The sequence below is a fragment of the Aphelocoma coerulescens genome, chromosome 1A (assembly GCF_041296385.1).
Source record: "Aphelocoma coerulescens isolate FSJ_1873_10779 chromosome 1A, UR_Acoe_1.0, whole genome shotgun sequence".
NCBI lineage: Eukaryota > Metazoa > Chordata > Aves > Passeriformes > Corvidae > Aphelocoma > Aphelocoma coerulescens.
The window spans coordinates 39,054,154-39,072,710 of NC_091014.1; the positions used below are offsets into that span (position 1 = coordinate 39,054,154).

Sequence of the window (18,557 nt, forward strand, 5' to 3'; positions counted from 1 at the left end):
CTAATGGTAATCAAGACTAGTGTCATGAGACACTAATGAGCTATGCAGTTTTCTTGTTCTGATTTTTTAAGAGTGCTTTTCCAATTACAGCCTAATACAGAATTTATAAAAAACCACAACAGCATGAGAGACATAGCTCATTAGAGAACAACAAGCAGCCAAAGGCAAATACCAACGTCTCCGCTGATCACAGGCTTTTCAGGACAGAAACTGCAAGTGAGCTGCAGGAAGGATGTTCTGACACATAGCTTTAGTGAGAGTAGATTAAGCAGGATTTCCTTTCGTGTCCTTCTGTATGCCTTTTAAATAGTTGTAGCTGTTTCAGATGTTGTGAACATAGACCTGCACTTACATCTTAGCTTAACCTGACTTGAATTAAATGTCATCTGAGGCAACTGGGTTAAGAACTAGGCATTGCTCTCTTCTGTATTTGTAATCCAGATGCCTAAATCCATAATCCAGATACCTTAACAAATGCTCCAGCTCACTGCACACATCTTTCACAGTAAGCACAGAAGACTGCTCTCTACATGGAGCAGGTGGTGAGCCAGAGTTAAATGCTTAAAAGGAGAGAGAGGCTTCTTCCAGGCAATGCTGACAGTGCATACTGCTTTCTAGCACATAGCAAAATTTCTGTGGCACATCCTTGAACCACAAGGCCTCAAGGACACCAGAAATAATGCAGATTAACAAGACAGGTCTTAAAGCTGGAGAGGACAGTCTAACAGATTTCAAGTACTGTCCTTTTCCTAATGGTTTTACACAGGGTTCAAGAGTATGGGCAGTCAATTCAGCTGGACTGTTCATAACTCTTCCAGCAGGAAGAGGCATCAACAGCACTAGAAAGTTCAAACCAAGACAGGGTGCTGCACAGAGCATTTAGTCTAGTTGGGGAATTTCCCTGCTGCAGGATGTTTTCAGAGGTGAAAGTCTGCACAAACTTAATAGAAAACCAATGAAATTCATGGAAAATAAATTTACTGAGAGTTGATAAATACACAGATTCTTTGTTTGGTTCCAGGAAACCTCCAAGTTTCAAATTTGCTGGAGACATGTAGAGTACTCAGGAATCTCATACTCTTCCCTGTACATACCCTTAGGCCATGACCTCAATATCGCTATTCCTGTACAGAAAGGTAAAGGCCTCCCAGGTTTAGCCATGGGAATATACTTACAGCATTCATGGCTCCAAAGTTACTTAACTCTGTGTGTATCATCTTTGGCTATTTTACTTTTACAATCCCTACAATACAGAAGCATGCTGGGTACTGAAAAAAAAAATCAGCAGAACTTGAGTGCTCTGTGAAAACCATCACTAGTAAAGGGCTCAGCTTCAAGTGGACTTCTGCAACATTGGTGAGGACACAGAATGCATCCCTCCAGCAGTCAGGGAGACAGCTACATCTTCATCTTCTGACCTAGAGCATCACACAAATTGATTCACAGACACTCATGTGCAGGGCATATTTGACAGCCAGGCAGAACCACTGGTCCCCGCATTAACTATTGCTGTAAACCTGCTATTCTCAGAGTTATTCTAATATGTAACAAATTAAATAGCTCAATCCAACTAAGCACAGGTTTCTCTGATTTTCAGGCATGAGATTTTCTGATTTCCAGCTGGTATGCCCATAGGTACATATTTTCCAGTCTGGGAAATCTGTGTAGCTGTTCTGGTCAGTCTAGGGGGGAAAAAGGGAGGACAGTGCACCCCAAAGTGCCATGCCACAAAAAAATCGAGAACATAGCACAGCTATGTCATTATACATAAATAAGTTCTGTGTCTCAGTTCTTTTGCTCCTGAAACCACAGGAAGTGGCTCAGCAACATTACCAAGCACTCCAGGACTCACTCAGCATATTTGTAGTGCCATTCTCCTGTGACTGAATCCTGATCAAACAGCTTGCATGTCCACTCTTCACCCTTAAGTTTCCTCTCTTTGGCACTCTTTCTCTGAGCTTCTTCCAGAATGTATTTCTCATGAGTAGCTTCTGTTTGGTCTTTATTATTTATTGCTTTTGTCACTTGTTGCCAAAGCCTGACAAATGAACAACATACAGAGTCATCAGAGTCACAATCTGGTTGACAGAATTAATTGCAAACAATTTCCTCAATTACAGGCTAAGTAAATGGACCACCCTCCAAAGAGAATATTACCATCACCCACCAAAGAGAATATTACCATTTTTAATAGATGTTTTATCTACATTTCTATCAAGATTTCCATGATTGTAAGGTTTATAAATAATGATCTTATATTTAACAGTCTTACTTTCTTTTATCATCAAAGGCTAGTATCACCAAACATGGGAAAATAATGATAATTTGCTTATAATTTGGAGAAGACTGAGTTTTATTTTGGCAAAATAAATACATGGTTCTAAAGTGAACTTACTTCTCTGACTCAAAGTCATCTTGCTCTTCAAACTTCACAGTGTATCTGGGTAACCTACGCTGCTTCATATCAGATGTTGGGTTCCAGAATGTCTCTGAAACACCTGTCTTCTTGTCACTAATAGTAACTTCACTGTCCTGTAACAGATATGATTGGTACTTTAATTGTAATTATCTCAGAGGGGGCCAAAATAACAAAAAAGCAAGGAATAATTGCCTTTTGTTTTGTAATAAGAATTTATTTTCTTTTGAATGCATGCAGTTAAGAATAATTAGAAATGCTAACTTTAAAATTCAATTTCTGCCCTCTGTGCTAGGTTCTAGCTTAGAACAGTGATGCAATGGAATGATTACCACACCCAAAACCAAGGGATGCCATGTCACCTCACCAGAACTGAAACAACCCTAAATATTTCATGCTGGTGCAATAACAATTCTTCATTGAATTAATGCATATACCAAAATATTTTGCAAGCTTAATTGTAAAGCAACATTTCATTTTCTTCCTAAACTACTTAAATGTGCATTTTTCTACCTTTTAACTGCAAATAGAAAATGTTGATTCTATACTTTCTTGAATACTTTCTACAAAAGCAGTACTTAGCTTTTTTGTAAACATGAGTCTTTTTTGTATTTAAGTGCTATTTTAACCTGTCTCAACCATCAGCCAGCATTTATAAAAGAGCATCACTCACTACTTACCCAGTGACCCTCTAAAATAGCCAGAACTTCTTTGCCAAGCTTAATTTTTCCTGATATTTGGTTAACACTGTCATTGTTACCCAAAAAAGGCTGCAAAACAAAAAGAAATGGTTTCATGTTTATTTGAATAACATATGATTTTTGTTTATATGTTTAATGTTACAGGAAAATGTGAATTTGTGACATGTGCTGTAAACAGCCCTGACAGCTTTAATATTGTATCTTCTGCCTATTCAATCCCCAAAAGAAGTCTAAAACCAGAGTAAGTAGTTTCTTTTTCCCTTCTTCTTAAAAGATTTGCTGGGTAGAAGTACTGTCTAAGAAATGTGGAAAGAAAACAGAAAATAATGCAGAAAACAGTGACACAATGATATCCTGAAGGACACAGTTGTTTGCAGCACTAATTTCACAGCTTTGCCAAAGACCATTTGTTACTAGAGATTATCTTTTGTAGAAACAATGATTGCCAGGGATTTTCTCTGGCCTTCTGATAGGCTGCACATGTATCCTGTGGACTGACAAGGCAAATTGCCAGTTAACACAGCCTCTCGACTTTTATGTTTCCCCTATAATTTCAGCTGAATGCAGTTTCCCTCTCCACGTGCACACTTCTTGAAAACTGTTTTTTTGGCTTTAAATCAGTTTCCGCCTCAAAGATGGCAAATGCAATTTTCAGGAGCCATCTAGAAGTAGTTTAGAGACCTTTGTTTAGCTCATGTGAGTGGACATGATGTTCCTTCTGCTTCTTGCGCCCACTCACAGCACTTACTAACCTTGAGTTTGAATTCAATTGTTGCGCTGTACCCAGTTTTCTCACAGGTGATGTTGACTGTTCCTCCAAGCTCTAAGGTCATTGTTCCATAAAGAATTCCTGCAAGAGAAAAAAAAACCAAAAAAACAACAGAAAAAAACCAAAAAACAGCTAAAATGAATATTTTTAACTGAACAAAACCTCTAAGTTACTTGGGTTCCTAGAGTAAACATGCTTGTGCCAGAGGAAAAATTGTATTTTCAGATGACCTTTCCTAATGATAATCATGATCTTTCTGCCAAATAAGAAAACCCAAACAGAAACAAAAAGATCCAAGTGAATTACAGATAAGCAGGAAAAACAGTTTATGAAGACATATCTTTGGCAGCGTAAGCTGCCAGCTCTAGCAAGGATGATGTTTAGTCTTATTGGAGATGGCTGGAGGAGGGGAGCTTCTGAGGTTAAGACACTAAAATAATCTGTGACTAAGACAGCAAAGAAAAACTCCACTCAAAAAGAAGCAGTATGTACAGTCTGGCCACAGGTGAAGGCACTCATGGACAACCAATGTACGATAACTCTGATCACTCCCTAAAGACTTTTGAAAGTACAAGGGTGACAGTGCTAAGTATGCTTTCTTTCCCATGATTACTATCTTTCCCCCTGCAATCCAGTGTTTGAATGATTGAATGTATTTTACATACACTGGATGCATGTGCAAATATGCCTTCCCTTCATATTCTTCTACCTTTCTCCCTATCAGCTTTATTAGTAACACTAATTCTCCTTCCTGTTTGACTTGAATGTATGTGTATACGTTATGTGCTTTAATTGTTAAGTATTATTTTTGCCATCAAAGGTATAAAAAAATACAACACAATATTAAAAACATTAAAAAAAATGGAAAGAGAAAAGTCTAAACTCATGTCAGATTACCTATTTCTGCTAACTGATCTTCATACATCTCAAAGGAAGAAAGTATTATATTTGGTGACTTTATAGTCAGGCTTCTGAAAGAGAATTCTAGCTATTCTGAAAAGGAATTCTGGAGTACATGGGTAGACAATACTGAATAAGTTACAGCTTAAAAATGAGCAATTCTGAAATCTATTTTGTGCTATTACTGACCTTCCAGAAAGCTTTACAAAGCACCGACCTGTTTCCCATAGTGAAACTAAAGACAAATGTTCATGATTTACAATCAAATCACACTGTGGTGTAGATACTACATTGCCTTTGATGTTTACAAGAGGAAAATATTGGAAAAGCTCAAAGCTGCTCTAAAAAAAAGGCAACTCAAACATTAAATTAATGTCATGTAGTGACAGATTACTACATAAATATATACACACACACATGCTCTTACTATCTCCTAGTATTTATGAAAAAAAAAAAAATCTTTCTCTGTGTCAAAAATTAAAACATGGCTTAAACAACACATGTATTTTTCTCCTGATAAAATATGTGGAAGCCTACAGCCACCAACTGTTGCCAATATTCAGAACACTCTTCTCAGATGACAAGTTTGAATCCAACACAGTACATTATTTAGAATTAACTATTTAGAATAACAAAATTCTTTTCTCATAACTTTGCCATCTAGAGAACGAAAAAAACCCACTACCTTTACAATGGGCATATGGCATTGTCATTACATAATCTTCTCCCCTATTTAGAAACGTTAGCCGTCCTTCTCCGTCTAGTATGGCAGATAATGAATTCCCTGAAATTCAAAGACAGACTGTCACATTTCTCATCCTGCAAGACAACAGTCAACATTCCCTAATAATTAAGAAATACAATTAAGAACATCAATATATTTAGCACTGCAACCTATCCTGTCTAGTGAAGCCACTATAATACACAGTGTCTCTGATTAAAAAGTAAAACACTCCAAAAATAAAAATTAAAATTCTGAAGACCAGTAGCAAAAACTTTATAAGGAAAGGACAGTACAACAACCAAAACACTGACTCTTCTAACAGCCTTCTTTCACCCACAAGACACAGCTCACGTGCACCAATTTTACATCCCTCAATAAACATACAACGAAAAAATCCCCATTATTTACCATAGAATTTTGATTTGGCCAGAATGCTACCACTAAGGCAAAAACCATCCTTGCGGTTGCTAACATAGAAGGCAGATATTGGAGGATGATGTGATACCTGTTGGAAAAAATCACATACTTGAGAAAAACAAAAACAAAAACAAGCAATACAGTAAATATAGTATAAGCCTTAAGCTGATAATGACAATGCAAAATTCAGGCTGCACATATTAGAATGCAGTTAATAGATGTGAAATTTGACTAAAATCTTCAGAGATAAAGATCAAGCAATCACCTACTGAATTTCAAGAATTAAGAAAATCAGCACGTGACTTGTCCCAGAGGAAGAGGGAACAGAAATATTGGAAACACCTTCCTCCCTCTCTCTCTTTAGGAAGACACACTTAAAAGAGACATCTGTAAGAAAACTATGCTCACCAGCAGAGGTTTTAGGATACGATTCGTACATTTCAGTACATTTTCTGAAACTACCATAGTATTTAACTAGCACAAATATACAATACATTGATTTTTCTTAAAAATATTTGTTCCAGTTATCACAGCTACCTGTTCTGCAATGTAAAAAGTCTTGCTGTTTGTCCTTGGATGAATCCACATGCAGCGGAAAGTCTCTCCAAGTATAGGATTGTACGGCTTTTTTAGTCCCTAAACAGAAGTTGAATAGAGTAACCATACCGTGCATGTACACAAGTCACAAAACATTTTATCAGTCTATCACTGAAGATAAGACACACAGGAAAAAAAATTATCCTAATATATACTAAAGTACATGGTACTTGATTTCATCATTTGAATACTATGCTCAATTACTCTGCTCTTCATTCTAGGAAAATTATCATACATTCAATATATCCACTAAACTATTCTACTTGTAAGGACACAGAATGCAAGGGAGGGTTTTTTTGCGGAATTATTACAGAACTTTTGTCTGAAGTTAGGTAGTAAGTACTTTCTGTCGATACTATTTCCCAACAACATGGCTATGAAGAGTATTTAGCACAAAGCTAAATGAAGTGGTGGAAACATTAGTCCTCCAATTTCAGACTGTTATCACTGAAGAATGGTAAATACAAAACTGGCTCAACTTTATCAAAAAATATTTAGTTCAATTTCTACTCCAAGGGACAAACACAACAGAATATAGTCTATTTTAAGCATGGCTAGGGACCAGAAATTTCCATGATGTGTTTGTATAAGCAATGACAACTTTACCTTGCTTTTCAAAAAAATGCATAACAATAGAATTTAAAAAGAAAAACTTACTCCACCATGTCCCTAAGCCCTCAAACTAGACACAATGACTAAAGACAAAATAATATGTGAAAGTATACCTTTGGCTTTTTGTAGAATCCTGACAAATACCACTTCACTACTTTTTTCATGCGGTTGTAAGCATTCTCTTCAAGAGCAGCTCTGTGAAACAGAGAACACATATCAAGTGTCAGTATTGCATCATTTATAACATGCTATCAATTATTGTGACATATCTTGAATCTGTGAGCCGACTAAAACAGGTTTGTGATTTGCAATACTGTAAAACTTTCAGTCCAATCTCACAAAATTTAAAGTTTTCAAATAATTGTCTGAAAATTGAAGTAAAACAAAAATGCCAGAAATGGTATTTCCATATTTGAGGCTGTTCTTTGTAACATTAAATTCTGTCCCACCCCCACTCAGGTTCTTCCATTTACAGGTTACTAGTTTAGTATCTTTTTACCAGCCTACTTACATGCAGAGCTCTGAGCTGAATAATATTTCTATTTACAGTCTTTATTTGCTACATTTGAGCAGACAACTATAAATCTGGACAGAACTTAATACTGTATTAAAAAATATTAACCAGTATTGGTTTCTCATTTTAAATATGCGTCTTTGAGAGAAAAAAATTAAACTAATTTTCAGAAGTCTTTCAATCAGTCTTCAGAAGCTAAAGCAGAAATGCCTGCAACACAATTGCTATTAAATTACTAAGAGGGGCCAGACTTCAAGATGTACCACATGAGCTCTCAAGGCAGTTAGTTTTCAGAAAATGACAGTATCTGACACTGTTACCCTACTTTAATTTTAAAAATTGTAAGAATGAAAACTAGAGATAGGATTGACTTACTCAGACAGAAAGTCTGCATGGTAGTAGTAATCAGACAGCTTGTCCAGGAAAGAACGAGGTTCCAAAATAAATGTAGGCAGTACAACCTTGGACAAGTCCATTCCTGGCCGGACTTGCTTCAACAGTGTCCAGATCAAACTTTTGTTTTCTTCAGACACTTCTTCTGTCTGAGCAGCCTCCCCTGCCTAGGATGAACCAAAAAAACTGCTTACAGAAAGGAGAAAGGAAACAATCCTCCAGAGGACAGGTCAGATATTCTAAGGTTGCAGTGAGAATGGGAAATGGATACTTAAAATAAAGCACTCTGAAATGCTGAAGCAACTATGAAGTTAGATCAGGTTTCTATAAATACACCTATGATACATCTTTAATGAAGTATGATAGTTATACTATTCAGCATTAAAAACTGCATTTGTTTTCATCATTCCTAAGCTGGAAAAATTTGAGGTAGAATGCTGTTCAGAAATCCTCCCTCAGTCCTTTCCTAGGCACCAAGTGCATTACTCTCCTCTCAAATGAAGGACTTGTACTCCAAAGGGCTGATCATTCTCCCAGCTTTTCCCAGCCATGAAAGCTGACATATTTATGCTTTTCACTGCCTTGGATCAGTCAGCAGCATCAGTGGTTTTCCTTAAAAAATGAACGACTTAAAGGTAACTGAGCAAAACCAGCAGCCACACTCCAATATGCTCCTTTCTGTCCAGGAAGAGGGAAGATATTATCCCATATAGATTCTGAAATCAAGAGCAATGGTTGTAGGAAAAGCAAGGAAAGGTATCTCTTTTTTCAGAACAGTTCTAAAATGCATACTCAAAAATTTGTCACTTAAAACTCCTCAGCTTCTCCTAAAATACTGCTTTGTCTAGAAATGGTACTAGAAAGTACTAAAGCATAAGATATTCAAGTTCCATGAGTATAAAAAAAAAAAAATCACATAGTCATTTCTCTTAAGGAGAAGAGGAGATTAGTGACAAGGTTTATTTCAATTTCTGTTACCAAGTTTTTTGGTTTACAAATCCCTGTCATATTTGCCTGTATAGGCAAATACATAAAACAACCTGCAGAAGTCGAATAACTCTGGGGCATCGTTAGAATGCAAGGTGACATCAGAAACACAGCAAGCCTTCCACTAAATTCTGCAGACTCTACAACTGCTTAACTTCTCTCTTGCAGGAAAAAAAAAAAAAAAGTGTCAGGTTGCATTCAAAGCTTCAACTTGAAGATTTTTACTTGAAGAAAAAGACAGGACTAAGTTAAAAAAACCCAAACAGAAGTAACAACAAAAGAACAAGAAAGAACAACAAAAGTAGTCATGATGAACTTCTGCTGCAGGTGGCCCTTTCTGTACCTTCTGTCTGAGCAATACACCAGGTAATTTCATTATGTTAAAATCTCATACATTAGCACAGGAGTGCCAAAGTAGAGCAAAATATGGGTGAACAGAACCTTTTCTATACTTTATTGCTGAAAATATGAAAGCCAATCCTGTAAGTCAGCTTTCAAGTGTAGTCTGACCCTTAAAATATCAGCTTACTATTTGGAGAAGCTGCTTACTCAGTACATCAACAGCACTTTTACCTCCCCAAGTTCTTCATGACTCTGTTCTAAATAAGTAGTTTCCTTGATATCGATTGGTTCTGGATCGACGTAAGAATCATCCTGTCGCTCCGATGTGTCACTATCGCTTTCTTCACTTTTCCCCAATCCATCATTATCAGATTCCTCGTGGTCATGGTCATTTTCCTTATCAGACTTGTCAGAGTACGTATCTTGATCTTTAAAGTGATGCCTTTCAATTTCACTGTCATTTAACCTATTAAAAACAAAGGCTAAATGAATCTTTAACTTTACACAATCATTTTGTTGTTTCCAAACCAGGATCTTAATAAAAATACACACCAAAATTGCCAGTATCAAGCCTGAGATGGCAGCAGTATTAAACTAACCTTGCTGGAAACATATAGGATGTATACTCTTCTCACTGAACTGTCAAGTGACTGATGAGCCTGGGACACCAACCACCTCTCTAGGAAGCCTGTTCCAGTATCTTGACCATACTCTCGGTAAAAAAATGCTCCCTAATGTCCAGTCTAAACCTCTTCTGATGATACTTTAAATCATTCCCATGCTTCCATACCAAGGAGAAGAGTTCAGCACCTCCTTTTCCAGTTGCCCTCCTCAGAAAGTTGTAAGAGAGCTGTAAGTTTGCCTCAGCCTCCTTTTCTCAAAACTAGACACACTGAAAGTTCTCAGTCCCTACTCACAGGACACGCCTTCCAGCCCTGTAACATGATTTGTTGCTCATCCTCAGAACATAGTAAAGAACCTTCATAAACTTTTTAAATTTTGGGGCTCAGAACTGCACACATCCCTCAAGGTGAGGCCACACGAATGTTGAATACAGTGGCATAATCACCTCTCTTGACCAGCTAGTTAATGTCTGTTGCACTCCAGGATGGAGTTTGCCCTCTTGGCTGCCAGGGCTCACTGCTGATCCATGTTGATCCTGCTGTCAGACAGCAGCCCCTGGCCCCTTTCCACTGCCTCTTGTCCAGCCCTGTGCCCGCCTCCACCCAAGAGTCACCTAAGGCCACCGTGAGGGCAGGGCTGCTCCCCAGCCAGTCCTCTTCCAATTTATTCTTGTGCCTGGCATTACCCTGCCCTAGGAGCAGAATCAGGCATTTGGACTTCTTTAATTCCATTCCATTGATGATTGCCCAACTCTCCAATTTATGCAGATCCCTCTGCAAAGGCCTCTTATCCCTGGAGAGAGTCAGCAGCACCTCCCTGTTTGGTATTGACAGCAAACTTGCTAAGAGTGCATTCAACTCCTACATCCAGATCACTGATAGAAACACTGAACAGAACAGGCCCGTGACTGAGCCCCGAGGGATACTGCTGGTGTCACCAGCCAGATGTAGCTCCATTCACCACACCCCTTTGAGTCCTGCCATTCACCTAGTTCTAACCAGCACATTGTGACCGGCTCATCTCACAGCTGAATAATTTGTCCAGAATGATCCTGTGAGAGACAATATCAAAAGCCTTACTAAAATCCAGAAAAACTACAGCCACCACCTTATCTTCATCCAGTAGGCAACTGACCTTATCATAGAAGGATATCATATTAGCTAAACATGACTCCCCATGGACTGTGCCTGGTGATTCATTGCTCTTTAAATGTCTTTCAATAGAACACAGTATGATCTTCTCCATAGTTTTTCCACATAACTGAGGTTAGACTCACAGGTCTATAGGTTCCTGGGTCTTCCCTCAGGTCTTTCTTGTAAATCTGAATACTGTTGGCTAGTTTCCAGTCAGTGGGGACCTGCTCAGACTCCACAGACCCTTGGGCAGACAATTGAGAGGTATCCTGCCATAGCATCCACTAGCTCCTCCACTGCTGTGTGATGAATCCCATTGGACCATATGGACTTACAGACAGTCAGCTGATACAACTGGTCTCTGACAATTTCAGACTGCAAATGGAAAGTCACTGATCCTGCACTCATGGGTCTCCAACTGAAGGGGATCAGGCAGCCCAAGGTCTGCTAGTAGTATTAATGACTAAGGCAAAAAAAAAAAAGCATTGAACATGCCTGATTTTTCTTCAACCCTGTTTTTCAGGTGACCATCTTCAACAAGTATTGGTCCAAGGTTTTCCTTGGACCTTCTCTTGCTATTAACCTACTTAAAAAAGCTCTCTCTCAGTTGAGGCTAGAATTGCTTTCACCTTTCTTCTCCCTTTTCTGTCAACCCAATTAAAGCTAGACCTGCCAGTTTTGTTCCTTAGACAGTTAAGCACACTGAATACTCTTAGAATATGCCATATCAAAAGATCTACTTAATTAACGCATTAGTCTTAATTAGACTTAACAGCTGTAGCTAATTGCTGTGATTGTAATCTGGGACAGCAGTTGATATAAAACAACTATTCCAGAGTACAGATCTCCAGCTGAATTGTACACAGCAGTCATATTGTTTCTATGAGATAAAAGAAGGAGCAAAACTGCAGCTGAACCAAGCTTGGTCATTTGGATAGGGCCTTGAGTTGTTTCAGGGGGCAAGAATTTGCCTTTTTTGTGCTTTTCTCAGACCATCTATGCATTACATAAAAAGAATTGCATTTCTCCCAGTACCGGTCTCTCTCTGGGACAGCACACTCTTAACAGCAGTACAAAATTCATGCCCAGCCAGAAAAGACAAATGGACAGCTAAATCTTCACCTGAAAGTATATTGAACCGGTGGAAGATTACTGAGGTGGATGCCTGAGAGGAGGCTGTGAGCCCATGGGAGGCCTGTGGTGAAGCAGGCTCCTGGCAGGGGCCTGCAGACCTGTTGGGAGAGGAGCCCACGCTGAAGCAGTGTCCTCGTAGGACTTGTGATCCTGTGGGAGACCCATACTGCAGCAGGCTGTGCCTCAAGAGCCGCCCCCTGTGCAAGAGTGACCCATGTGGCAGCAGCTCGTGGAGAACTGTTGCCCGTGCGATGGACCCATGTTGGGGTTCAGAGAACTATCTCCTGCAGGAGGGACCCCCATGGTGGATTCCTCTCCCTGAGAAGCAGCTGGAAACCCCCATTCCCTGTCTCCCTGTGCCTCTGAGGAAGGAAGCAGAGCTGGGAAGGAGGGAGGGGTGGAGCAGAGGTGTTTTTTAAGGTCATATTTTACTTCTCATTATTCTGTTCTGATTTTGTTAGTAATAAATCCAATTAACATCTCTAACTCAAGCCTGTTTTGCCCATGATGGTATTTAGTGAGTGACCTCTCCTGGTCCTTAACTCATGAACCCTTTGTTAAATTTTCTCTCCCTATCCAGCTGCACAGGGTAGTGAGAGAGAGGCTTTAGTGGGTGCCTGGCATCAGCCACAATCAACCCACTGCAACCATTCATTCACTACACTCAATAATTTATTTCCACAAAAGCTTATGCTCACAAAAACCTGGCTGAAAGTATTTATTGAAATAAGCAGGGAGCAACTCAAGGGCACTCACACATTAGACACCAGGTGATATCAGACAATTTTAACTTTTATGCATTTAATCATAAGGTGACTGAATTATTATCCATCCATCTGATGATTCACGCTGAAACCATTTAAAAAAAGGATTATTCATTTCTTTAACTAAAGAACAGCAACGTAAATTCACATCTACCAACTTTTGTCATGTGTACGAAGCTTCTGATTTTCTGCTGAAGCTAACAAGAGACATCAACTTAAAATTTTAATTTTTTCTATTTTGAGCAGTTTAACTGAGTACTTAAACTTACTGATGTGATACTCCAGCTTCCTTGGGACAAACTTTCCTCTGGATCCACTTTCCTTAATAAAAGACTTTTTCATTGTATGTGCAGAGTATAAAACACAATGCAAATAAGGCATATAAAGAGAACTCGGGAGCAAAATAAACTGCAGCCTTAGCCTCCCTGTGGCGAAATTATCACTACAAGGTTCTGCCAAAAAGCTATCAGGTTTAGCAATTAATTCACTTACGGTAAGTTTTCTCCACTGTGCAGGTTGTTAGCACGAAGCAGGCCATAGAAAGAGACGTGAGTACTGTCTGCTGAGGAGTTCAAATCGTGTTCTTTACCTTCCCTAATCATTGTACGTTTAAGCAGACTTGAACATTTCAGTGCCAGCTCCAAAGCATCCATCCAACACCTGCCTAAAGACAAATTTAGTATTAGACTAAAAATACAGGATTTAACAGAATTATACCACTTCTGTTTCCTAACTGGGAAAATTAGTCCTTTGGGCCTGCTCACATTGCCTTTGAAGACACACTTCAGAGTGGTTCCATGTTACATGCACTGGATTTTACAATCTGGTGGGGATGTAAAAACAACACACAAATACCCAGCTTCGGTACAAGGGATGCTTCAGGGCAGGACAAGCAAGGTAAATCATGGTTTTGTTAGAGCATATTCCAGCATTTCTTCCTTAATGCAACTCTGGTTCCACCCAGGCCCTGACTGTGGAATGCCTCCAAACTTGCCTGCAGCCCTGCTTTAATTCTGAAGACTAAGTAACTGCATCATTTGGCAAAATTTGCCCAAGCAATATGATAACAGTGTGGAAAAAGAGCTATAATGAGAGCATATAAATAACATTTCAAAAGATAAAAAGCAGATATTCCAATTTTCTTTGGCAAAAAGTAACTAAACAAATTTGTATATTCTTTCCACTTCTTCTTTTCCATCTGTCTAATCCATTTCTCAATATAAAAGGCAAAGAGAGTCCTGTTTTTAAAGTCTGCAGGGGTATGCTTAATTAACCAGTAGATGAAAAGCACCTGCTAGAAAGGTTACACAACAGTCTTAAATTTTTTTTCACATTGTAACTTTAGAAGGTAGTTGCACTGATCACCACCTTCCCAGTGAAGGGTGTTAAAAAACTACATTTTGAAGGAATCTTTACTACTAGAACTCTGTGCAACTGCTGCACTTAATACAGAAATGCTTTAATAAGAATACACCCATATTAGTACTTTACAAAGGCACTAGCTTGATATTTAGACATACATTAATACAGCTAAATCACACATAACCCTTTCCCCTTCCTCTAGCTAGTCAACAAAAGGCAACTACAAGGAGTTCAGCAACATTTCCTTCAGGTCAATATTATCCTTTAATAACCATGAAAAAGTACCAACATAATTGAATGCTCTAAATTAAAGGAGAACCTTAATAACAACTAAACTGCAACCAAAGTGCTGTAACAGACATGATAAGACAATTAAAACCATCTCTTTCTCATAACTAACTGCTGTCACTGCTGAAAATCAATGAAATATCTATTTACCATCTGATTCTGAAGCAGCTCGGATGATCAAGTAACTGCTGGGCAATGGCAGAGTTATAGCACCAACTGCTTCACCTTTAGGACCCTTGAAATACACAAAACAAGAAACAGCATCAGATATTTTAATTCATTTTTACAGTTTATCATTCAATGTAGTAAGAAGCTGACACACTGCAGGGCTATTTACTGTCACTCAGCAACATCTAATGAAGACATGAATGGAAAGATGGACAGCCCTCTTTCACTGGATTTCTTCTTCAAAGACTTCATTCTAAGTATTGGACCCAATTCAAGCCTACTTTTAAAAAGAATGGTCTTTGGGATTAAAAAAAAAAAGTTTAGTTTAGTTGGTGGTTTTTGTTTTGTTTTTGGTTTAAGTGGGGTTTTTTTGCTGGTTTTTTTTTTTTTGGTTGGTTTGGTTTGGTTTTTGGTGTGTAAATCAGACTTGGCCAAACTTTTATTTTCACTATGAAGTCCTTCACGCTTCACATTAAAAAAAAAAAAATCCAAAAGACCTTTCCATTTCTGTCAGCCTTCATTTTGGAATAAAATCTTAAATAACCATTTTGAAGTCCCTTCCAATAAAGTTTACCTGTGGTAACTTTAAGGCAATTGATAGGCAAAGAGGGCTGTATTAAACATATGTGAAGCTATCACTGAAAGCTGGGTTAAGCCTGCCTAACTGATGAGTTAACATACTTTGATCTTTACTGATTTCCCCCAGAGAAGCCTAATGGAAAGCCAGTATAAGGCTTAGAAGAGGGAATTGGAAAGCCAGCAGAAGTTTTGAGCAAAAGCAGATAAAGGCAGATAATTTTAGAAGCAAGCAAATGAAACAGCCAGAATGTTTCTGAGGGTGAGAAGCAGTTAAAGGAGTAGTCTTGGTGGCACTTAAATACCAATACAGACAAGCTAGAGCTGGTGTAAATGATGTTCAGAAACTCCCAAGGAGTCAGTATAGAGTAACAGCAACTGCATGTTAGAAACAAGATTCCAAACCTCCGCCTCCCCCTGAGAGAGAGGAAAGCTGTGCCTACAAAAAGCCTTTGGTGAAGCAGCAACACTGGGATTAGGAGTTAGGGGGTACCAAGAACCAAGATGGACAACCCCAGAGCATGATCACTCCTCACCCCAAGAGTGGGAAGGCAGGGAAGAAGCCCAATCTCACCAGAGGAGGGGAGAGCACCATGGCACCACACCAGGCAGGGGTGGGAGAGGTGCTGGGGCGCTGCCCGGAGGGGACCACAGCACCATGGGCGCACCAGCACTGCGCAAAGGCCTCAACCATCGCAAGTCCTTGGAAACGCTTGGGTCACAGGACACAGACTAACAGCAGACTTCTGCTCATGAGATCTGCCCTCTGGGTTTATACTGTGGCCACTTCAGGGGACGCTACTTATTCTGTACCAAACAACTACAATTTAGAGGTGCAGTATGGTTTTGGTGTCTGGTTTTGCTTTTTTTTTCTGCAAGGAAGTTACACTTCCTGTTTTAACAATATATTGACTAAAACCAAGTGAGTAATTTTTAGCAAAGATTTAAGTAAGTTGACTTATTTTATATAACTGCTCATGGATCTTGATTTCCTCTAACTGGTTACTGTTACAGCAGCACTGGATACTTCTATTTGGCATCACCCATTATGGTTTCAAAACCAACTTCCAGTAGTTAGTGATCTGTACAAGAGGCACATTAGTTTCTGTTTGCTGGATGACTTTTATTTGGATCGTCTCTATTCCTGATGGAATGATGCTACAACTACTCCAAGCCAATGGTCAAGTCAAAAATTCCATTAGATTACAAAAATTTTGAAGTTTACTTCTTACAGAATATTCATGCCAATAAAACTCAAATGTCATGAACATTCTTTCAAAGACAACAATGGAAACTGATAAGCAGTCAGCCCTGAGTAAATTGACTCAGAAAAAATTATTTGCATTAACTTTTCCAGTTACTAATTTCAGAAAACTGAAATGGCATCAGGACCAGGCACGCAAGGAAGACAAAACAAGGTACAGTGCATCAGCTACCTCAGAGTGCAGGAGGAACATCAAAGACCACAGCAACAGGCTTAAGGGAGCATGTGAAGTGACTGGCCACAAACTACTGAAGAAGAGAATTTGCAGTCTGCCAGAAGGACACACCATGGCAAGTGTGTTCAAGCAAGAAAATCTCCTGCAGTACTTATACCTCTACACGTGTTTTTTGCAATGCTATCTTTCTGCACTGACTGCAAACAAGGCTCATTTTGCCTTGGACTTGAGGTTCTTTCTGCTAAATCTACTCTAGATTGGTCAATTGCTATTACACTTACACATGTTTGCCTCACAACAATAAATTTGTAACTAGGATATTATGATTGACTAGGTAAACAAGGCAGAACAGGGCTTCAAACTTAAAGGCCTTTCATCTAAAGGAATCCAGTAATTCTCAACTGCAAATAGCCATACCAAAATGAACAAACGTCACTCCAGCTCTCAGCACATTTAGAATGGACAATATCAACTCGTTCAGGTTTAAAATTTGACCTACCTTAAAAAAGTAAAAATCTGGTAGGGCATGTCCTCTAAATTCTAAATATCTAGTTAAAAAAACAAACAAATCCATTTCTCATTGCCAAGCAATAAAGAAATATAAGACTGATTTGTGATCTTCTGCAGACAGGCCACCACTTTGCAATGCATGTATACATATCATAAATAAAGCACATTAACACCAAACGCTATAGATTTGGAAAAGGATATGAAGTTTGTGTTCTGCAAATGTGAGATCACCACTAATTACTGAAAAGTCTGCCTAAGCAATAATAAATTATTCAAAAGAAACTACAAGTGATTTGATCTAAGTTTGGCAAATTTAGATTAACACTGATAAATGATCACAATTCAGAATGACCCCAAGCATCAGGAATTATACTGCCTGACTTCCCTAGGAAAAGGATGACAAATTTAATACAGCATATTCTACAGATGTGTCAGTACATCTAATCAATTTAAGATTTAGAAGATAAGATAGCTACTAATTGTGAGATTGTAAGATGAATATTGCAGAGGGTATAATTAATTTTAACAAGGGCCCTAATATTGTACAGTAATTTCATCTAAAGCAAGATGTTATTTCAGAAGGAAAATATGTTCACTTGTGCTGTGCTTCCGCATCCCCTCTCCACATGCAAACACAAAACAAGGACTACAATAGTTTATCAGGTTATAAACAATGAGTAAGAGCAAGCATTAAAGATCCTTACAAGATATTGAAATAAACCTTTGCCCTGCAGAACACACTGTGCTTTTCAACACAGGTAAGAGCTGCTCACAATGTTATGCCATGTATGACAAGGCAAACAGACATCAGAACTAAATGAATATATTTATCTTCCTAACATCATAACAAGTTGCAATATAAGCTAGTATTGCACAAGCAAGCAATCTGCATTTTGACTCTTAAAGCAAATTGAACTAAGGTGACATTTTATTACATGAATATAGAATTGGACACCAAGAAATGTTTCTAACAAAACTTTCATTTCGGCAAATCTCCCCTTAATTTCTCAGATTTGACTGGTGTAAAATACAATGTTGAACACTCATTCCTTTCATTTATGTGATGTGTGATGGCATTAACCTTTTTAACAGCAACCCTTTGCATACAACACTTCTGAAGCTCTTTAAGTAACACAGAGCAGCATAAATCAAATACTTTTTCTGATAAACAAGACTAGATGTTGAGG

The 18,557-nt window shown here is 38.5% G+C and overlaps 1 protein-coding gene across 9 annotated transcripts in view; it reads right to left on the bottom strand.

Moving 5' to 3' along the window:
* Positions 1–18,557, bottom strand: part of OSBPL8 (oxysterol binding protein like 8) — an 85,662-nt gene that overhangs the window by 6,088 nt on the left and 61,017 nt on the right. For all 9 annotated transcript variants that reach the window (XM_068999348.1, XM_068999336.1, XM_068999344.1 and 6 more), the window contains 12 exons: positions 14,828–14,912; positions 13,520–13,691; positions 9,604–9,838; positions 8,026–8,210; positions 7,250–7,331; positions 6,465–6,563; positions 5,919–6,015; positions 5,472–5,570; positions 3,870–3,967; positions 3,097–3,186; positions 2,396–2,532; positions 1,853–2,038 (listed from right to left, as the gene is read on the bottom strand). In XM_068999348.1, coding sequence (XP_068855449.1) covers positions 1,853–2,038; positions 2,396–2,532; positions 3,097–3,186; positions 3,870–3,967; positions 5,472–5,570; positions 5,919–6,015; positions 6,465–6,563; positions 7,250–7,331; positions 8,026–8,210; positions 9,604–9,838; positions 13,520–13,691; positions 14,828–14,912 — 1,565 coding nt within the window. The remainder of the gene's footprint in view (positions 1–1,852; positions 2,039–2,395; positions 2,533–3,096; positions 3,187–3,869; positions 3,968–5,471; positions 5,571–5,918; positions 6,016–6,464; positions 6,564–7,249; positions 7,332–8,025; positions 8,211–9,603; positions 9,839–13,519; positions 13,692–14,827; positions 14,913–18,557) is intronic.